The following is a 7793-nucleotide window of genomic DNA, read 5'->3' as shown; positions in this document are numbered from 1 at the left end:
GTGACTTAGCTCATACTAACTCAGCTTAGAGGGAACACTGCCTACAACATACCCGAAAGATGGTCATTCAGCCTCCACTTGAAAACATCCAGCGAAGGAGCATCCACCACCTCCTGAGGCAGACTGTTCCACTGCTCAACCACTCTTACAGTTAGGAAGTTTCCCCTGATATTTAGCCGGTAACGACTCCCTTGTAATTTCCACCCATTAGATCTAGTCTTGCAATCCAGAGCAAGAGAGAATAGATCTGCTCCATCTTCTACATGACAGCCCTTCAAATACTTGAAGACTGCAATCATGTCCCCTCTAAGTCTTCTCTTTCCCAGGCTAAACATACCCAACTCTTTCAGCCTTTCCTCATAAGACTTGGATTCCAACCCTCTCACCATTCTGGTTGCCCCCTTCTGGACACGCTCGAGCTTGTCAACGTCCTTCCTAAAATGTGGTGCCCAAAACTGGGCACAGTACTCCAGGTGAGGTCTGACCATAGCAGATAAAAATATTTTTAAAGAATTGTGAATAGAATTCTTCAGGAGACCCTCAAAATGGATATAGGGCTATGTACGGTGGTTTGGTACCTACCGTACCAGGGTCAGGCTGTCAGGTGTAGTAGGGTGAAAGACTGATGTGCCAGAGAGCCTAGGGGCCCGACCATGGGTTAATACAGCCCTGCCTACATTACACCACTATGATGCATTTCTTAGGAGCTGTGCAGTATCCCTGTTTCTGTGCATCCATCTTGGGAGTAGGGAAGGATGACCCTTCAACTACATTATAAAAAAGACACCTCCTCCATTGGCACGGGAACAGTTTACTCGCAAGGTCATTCTCCAATTTCACAGAAAAAGCAGAAGGTATATAGGCAGTTTCTGCTAACAGCAGACTGCTTTACATGTGATTGTGTGGAGAGCCAGTGCAGTGCAATAGAGTCATGCTAAGAAGAGGAAGAGATTGGATTTATACCCTGCCCTTCACGACCCAAGGGAGTCTCAGAGCGGCTTACAAACTCCTTTCCCTTCCCCTCCCCATGACAGACACCCTGTGAGGTAGGTGGGGCTGAGAGAGCTCTGACAGAAACTGCTCTTTTTTCAAGGACAGCTCTTGCCAGAACTATGGCTTGCCCAAAGTCATCCAGCCAGGTGCAAGTGGAGGAGTGGGGGATCAAACCCAGTTCTCCCAGATTAGAGTCCGCGCACTTAACCACTACACCAAACTGGCTCTCCAGAAGAGGGAGTCCCAGGTTCAGATCTCTGCCATGAAACTTACTGAGGGATCTTGAGCGCCCCCCCAGCTGCTTCTCCCACAGCTATTGTGAGAATAAACAAGGTTAGAATACCCATGAACTTAAGCTTGTAGGAAAAGGGTGGGATGAAAAGATGGTTCCACATGGAAATTATTTGTGTCAGGAAAACATCATGTATGAAATAATTCTTGAAGCAAAGAGGTATACGGGATTTACAAAAGTGAAAGAATGAACGTTTTTCACTCTGCCTATCACATTGTTCCCCACCCCAGAGCTCCCATTTCTTGTGTTTACAGGTATATTTGCCCCTCATGCTATCCGTTTTTCTCTCCCCTGAGAAACAATTTGAATTACAGAAGTTTGCAATCTTCCACAGACAACCTGATGCAAGTAGCCAATGACAAAGCATGACCTTGAACTGGAGGTGTTAATGCAGGCAAGCGCCAAAGCTATTTAAGAATATACTGAACCCAGATGCTGGTCCTCTGTTCTGACAAGAGGATTTCTGGGCAGGAAGGAATCCCTGGATTACATTCCAATGACTTGCCCAACAATGAAGAACAGCTTTTTAAACATTCGTTTTATATACATTTTAATATGCTTTCTGCTACATTTAAGAGTACTGCTTTCTAGAAGACATCAAGCCAGGTGACACTGACAATTCCAGATCTGTTTATGCTAGCATTTCCAGTAAAATAACGTAACACTGGCCAATGAAAATTAAAGAGAGATTTGTTAAATTGCATGTTGTTCTCCACAGCTTTGTGAAAATGGCATGAAATAAAATGGCATTAGCCAGTTATTCAGAACTGGGAATTAGAGGATATCCTAATTAGCAAACATGTATTATGTGTGTTAATCTGCATTACCAGCCAATATTTTGGAGGAGGTCTTGCATGAGAAATCTGCAGACTTTCATGTCAGAAACCAGAGCATGTCAGCGGCATCCTGATTTTGTTGGCTTTTTTTTTAATTGGAAAGAAGGACATGTCCCAATCTGCAAATGGTTACGCAAAGCACCTACCAATCCCAGGCAACAGATTAATGTAAGAAATGCTAGATTCTGTATAAGCAGCCAAACAAGGACAACATGTCTTCAAAAAACAGAGTGATGTAGTGGTTAGAGTGTCAGACTAGAACTGGGAGACCCAGGTTCAAATCCTCACTCTGCCAGGGTAGCTCATTGGGTGACCATGGGCCAGTCACATGCTCTCAGCCAAGCCTACCTCACATGGGTGTTGCTGTGAGTATAAAATGGAGATGGAAAGAACAATGTTATAAGCTGCTATGGGTCCCTTCCAAGAAGAAAAGCAGGTTATAATTAATTATATATTACTTAACTATCCTTTGCTCTTGGCTGCCATTTCTTACACCTAGTTATCTACTAAAGATTTAAACAGGAGCAACAAAGTGCCTATGTGGACTTACTGGGAATACAAAGATTCCCTAACACCAGAAGTAGCCTTCATTCCCATTATCCAGTCACTTCCCTCAAGTAACATCAGTTACAAGACTTGCAGGGACTCACTGGGGTGGAAACAAAATTATATTGCCATATGTTTTAATGGAGGGCAAATAAAACAGAGCTAACAAGCAGCAGTTGAAGACTGCAGGAGGACCAAATTAGAAATAACTGTAGCTAGTGTGGGAAGGCAGGAAGAGAGCTTTAAAATGCAGTGTATGAGTAAGCAGGAAGGTGAAGCCAATTCCCCCCCTCCCCACTAGTGCATTTGTTCTGAAAAGAGTTTTCCCCCAGCAGAGAAACACAACTGGGAGTAACTCCTGATAGGAAAAAAAATAGTAGGGGTGAAGGACCTTCAGGGAGGAAAAGGCTCAGCTCTGCTGCCTGTCCACCATGGCTTCTACCACAACCAGGCCAAGCTATGCCTCAAGAGGGCTGCTTTGAGATGGGATTGTGGGGTTTGGGGCAAAAGCATACTCTGCATAGCCCAGCAGTGAGTTCTACTGCCACAGTCTCTCATTTTCCCTCAGCACAGCCATGTTGGATCAGACTAAAGCGCCATTTAAACTAGAATTTCTTTTCCAGCAGTGAGCAGCCAGAGGCCCCTGGGAAACCTACAAGCATGAAGGCAATAGTTGTCCTTTTTTCACCCAGCAACTGATATTCGGAGGCACAGACATGAAAGCAATTATCACCCAGGCTAACAATTGTTCTTCAGCTGTTTCAAACACTGGTGATGACTCTCTTCAGACAGAGTGCAAAACTATGGTTTCTTTTAACTGCGATCCATGGATGATCATGCAAATCCTGGTTTGCTTTGACAAATGCTGGCTTCACCACCTTCACTCTTCCCTCTGCTTCCCTTGCAGAGATCCGACATGCACAGCAACGAAGGCAGCAACAGGGAACAAGCCAGGATTAAGACAGAATGTTTCCCTTCTGTACCTCATATGAAACCACAGTTAAGAGTTCATACAAGTAGTAAACCGCCTCTAACTGTGCTTTCAGATTGTGTTCTAACCATGGTTAGTGAAATTTTTAGACAAACACACTTGCTGTGGTTGTCTAAAACTGTGAAAACCCTCCCTGAGTCCTGTGAAGACACAAAAGTGTCCTACAGCCTCAAGCTGTCTCTGGCCACTGGTCTATGAAGGTCAGTGTTGTCTACTCAGATTGGCAGTGGCTCTCCATAGGCCCAAAACAGAGGTGACATGACACATCACCTGCTACCCAAACCAAGGATTAAAGCGAGGATCTTCCACCCGCAGAACACTGTTCCACACACACACACACCATTACTAATGGGCATGTGATGCTGTCCCACAATTGAGTCAGATCATTGGTTTATCGAAGTCAGCATCATCTGCTTTGGTCAGCAGCAACTCTCCAGGGGTTCTCAAGGCGGGGGGGGGGTAGCTTTCACACCACCGATTAGCTGGTGATGCCAGGGATTTGATGGAGCCTAGGACTTTCTTAACGCAAACTAGATGCTGAACCACTGTGCTACAGCCCCCTCCTGTACGTCCTTTTGAAGAGAAGCACACAGGCTAAAAATGTCTTAAATAGATCCAGTTAAACCATGATCTTCTGTGACCTCTGAACCACACATATGCAAACAAAGTCATTAAGAGATTGGCCCTAAATTTTCCATCTATCAATATAAATTAATAATTCTGGCCCTTTTTTGGCCATCTCCAGAACGAAATCCCTGTAGTACTTTTTATTAGGACCAACCACATTGACGCGAACCATTATGCAAACTTTCCAACTGACTGGAGAGTCCTTGCAACTTTATAGGGATGGGGGAAACCAAGTACAAATCCTTGCAAAGCGGGGCTCCTACGGGCTGCATCCAATCCGGCGGGCGGGCGCATCTGTCTAGGCTGGGGAGTGCACTTTGGAAAGTGGAGCAAGCTTGTTTCCCACTAACTCTCAGCCACCCGAGGGAGAACGTCGTGCATGAAGGCAGCGCTACACAGCCTGTGGTAGAGTAAACACACCACTGCTGGGCTGAGAAAGAAGGTGGCTGGAGGGTCTACTCACCGCAGTCCAGGAACTTCACGGGATCGGCCATCACGGCACAGCCGACGGCCAAGAGCAGCGTCAGTTTCAGAGCCCACATCGTCTCGGTCGCAAAAAGCTGGAAACTTCCCGCAACCAGCCGGCGACCGCACGAAAAAGTAGGCACCAGTGGCCCGGCGCTGGCGTCACAGGAGAGGCACCCAAACCCAGGCCCGCCCCTGCGCAGTCACCTGAGGGGGGCGGGCCTGCCCTTCCAAGGCCGCCCTGACTGGCTGGCTGGCTGGCTGGAAGGTGGGCAGGCAAAGACAGGGCTTGTAGGGGCCGCGAGAAAACCAGCTGCCGCCGCCTTAAGACGGTTAGGAACCGTGCCAAGAAAGGCCTGGTATAAGCCCAAATCTTGGTAGTCGCGGCATACGGTGGCGTAGCAGAGAATGACGCTTCTTTTTAAGAAAAGCCGCGCTCATAGCCATTGGAATTGATAGGAAGCAAACCCACGCCTGTGCTTCCGAAGTGACAAAATCCTATAGGGGCCACCTTATTCGATAAAACTTAAGGCATCCAACATAAACCTCAGGCGGCGGCGGGGCGCGCGCGCGCTCTGAGCTCACGAAAGCTTCTCCCCACCTAATGCGTTGCCCTTTAAAATACCATAAGATTTATTGCCATTTTGTTTGTTGCCATAAGATTTTTAAGATGCCATAAGAACTGTTGCCATTTTAATCCAGAGGATTTATATCTGAGATGCACTAAAACGCAGTGGCTTACCTAGCCTATTTGGGGCCCAGAATCGATAATTTTTAGACACCCCCTCTTCTTTTTGCCGTCAAGTCTTAGCTGAATTATGGCAACCTGGGCAGGGTTTTCAAGGCAAGAGACATTCGGAGGTGGTTTGCCTTTACCTGCCTCCTACCTGCTTAGCTTCTGAGATCTGAGGTGATCAGACTAGGCTAGTGCTATCCAGGTCAGGGCCCCTCCTCCATATGACAAAATTATTTTCAGGAATAATAATGAAATAAGATGAATAATAATAATGGCCAGAACCTGGTACATGGGTAGCCCTGTTGGTCTGAAGCAGCAGAACAAAGTTTGGTCTTAAAGGTGCCACTGAACCCAAACTTCAATGGCTAGAAAAGAAAGGTAGACAGGGGAAAATGTATTTAACTTCACATATAATAATGCCTGTAAAAAAAGATTCAAATACCAACACGCTAATCCATCACAAGAGCCAACATGGTGTAGTGCCTAAAGTGTTGGGCTAGGGTCTGGGAGGTCCAGGTTCGAATGCCCACTCATGCCATGGAAGCTTGCTGGGTGACCTTGGGCCAGTCACATTACTCTCAGCTTAGCCCTGGCCTGGATAGCCCCAGGACAGCATGATCTTGTAAGATCTCAGAAACTAAGCAGGGCCGATGTGGAGGCAGGGAATGGCAAACCACCTCCAAACATCTGTTGCCTTGAAAACCCTGCAAGGCCACCATAAAGTGGCTGTGACTTGATGGCCAAAAAATAAAATAAGATCCATCACACCAGTCATGTTCTAAGCAGGCACTTAGGAGGGTTTTTTCCTCCATTTTGAAGCCCAAGATCTGACCATCCCAAACATCTACAAGGCATTTTTGAGAGCTAGGAGTCTGCTTTTGCACTAACTTTTACTAACTCAGCTATGCCCCCGGGAGAGCCTTGCACTCCACTGATAACAACTTGCTGGTGATCCCTGGCCCCAGGAATGTCTGGCCCCAACCTGGTGGAAGACTCTGTCAAATGACACCAGGGCCCTGTGGGACCTTGAGCAATTCCGCAGGGCCTGTAAGGCAGAGATGTCCTGCCAGGCTTTTGGTTGAGGGCAGCAATGGTTGGTTGCACTGGCTGGCACCCTTTCCCTCTCCCCCCTATATATATATTTTGCTTATGTTTCCCTCTCCCTCTCCCACCAAATGGCTGGGTAGTCCAGAATGGGAACAGAAAATTGTAAATCGCCATCTGGGATCTTTTATTATGGTTTTATTTCTTATTAACTGTATACAGATATTTTAAAATTTGTATTTTGTTTTATGGCATTTTGCCTTTTGTACATCGCCCAGAGCTCAGTGAAAGCTGGGACAACAAACAAGGGGGAGTTGGAAGCCCAGCAGAACCAGTGCAATGTACAGTGCCCAGAAAACCCACTGCCTTCTATTCATAATATTAACAAAGGTTTGCTACTATACTATTAAATACGTTCCATCATCAAGCAGAATAGGGATGAGAAGGTCTTGAGACCAAGAGGTGAAAATAAAGGGAGGGGGGGACACAAAAAAAATAGGGAGACAGCAATGAATGAGAAACGTGTTGTTTTATCTTGCTGCAACACCCTAACTACTGCTTTGCATGAGCTGGGTGCAAGGAACGGAAAGGAAGAGAGAAAGGCTAGACTATTGGAGAAAATGACCTACAGGCTGGCAATTACTGTAGCAGCTATCACTGTGCTGTTTTGGTTGTAGGATTTGTTAAGCAAGTTTGCTCCAGTCTTGGAGAAGGGGAAGTCTAGCCGATTCTAGACTGCTTTTCGCTATGCTCAGACTGCACCGCTTGGAAACAGTGATCATAATGTTGTTGAGTTCATCATTTGTACAAATAGAGAATTGGCCAAAAAGACTCACACAACCATTTTTAACTTTAAAAGGGGTAATTTCTCTGATAAAAGGTGCCACTGAACCCAAACTTCAATGGCTAGAAAAGAAAGGTAGACAGGGGAAAATGTATTTAACTTCACATATAATAATGCCTGTAAAAAAAGATTCAAATACCAACACGCTAATCCATCACAAGAGCCAACATGGTGTAGTGCCTAAAGTGTTGGGCTAGGGTCTGGGAGGTCCAGGTTCGAATGCCCACTCATGCCATGGAAGCTTGCTGGGTGACCTTGGGCCAGTCACATTACTCTCAGCTTAGCCCTGACCTGGATAGCCCCAGGACAGCGTGATCTTGTAAGATCTCAGAAACTAAGCAGGGCCGATGTGGAGGCAGAGAATGGCAAACCACCTCCAAACATCTGTTGCCTTGAAAACCCTGCAAGGTCACCATAAA

The 7793-nt window shown here is 46.2% G+C and overlaps 1 protein-coding gene across 1 annotated transcript in view; it reads right to left on the bottom strand.

The window, feature by feature from the left end:
* Positions 1-4932, bottom strand: part of NPC2 (Niemann-Pick disease, type C2) — a 13058-nt gene extending 8126 nt beyond the window's left edge. The window contains exon 1 of the mRNA XM_015407745.1: positions 4749-4932. Within this exon, the coding sequence (XP_015263231.1) occupies positions 4749-4827 (79 nt within the window). The 5' untranslated portion in view covers positions 4828-4932. The remainder of the gene's footprint in view (positions 1-4748) is intronic.
* Between the last annotated feature and the right edge of the window lie 2861 nt (positions 4933-7793).

This window comes from Gekko japonicus, unplaced genomic scaffold, assembly GCF_001447785.1.
Source record: "Gekko japonicus isolate JY-2015 unplaced genomic scaffold, Gekko_japonicus_V1.1 scaffold2176, whole genome shotgun sequence".
Lineage (NCBI taxonomy): Eukaryota > Metazoa > Chordata > Lepidosauria > Squamata > Gekkonidae > Gekko > Gekko japonicus.
Note: the sequence above shows the minus strand (reverse complement) of the source record. Positions and strands in the feature narration are given on the sequence as shown.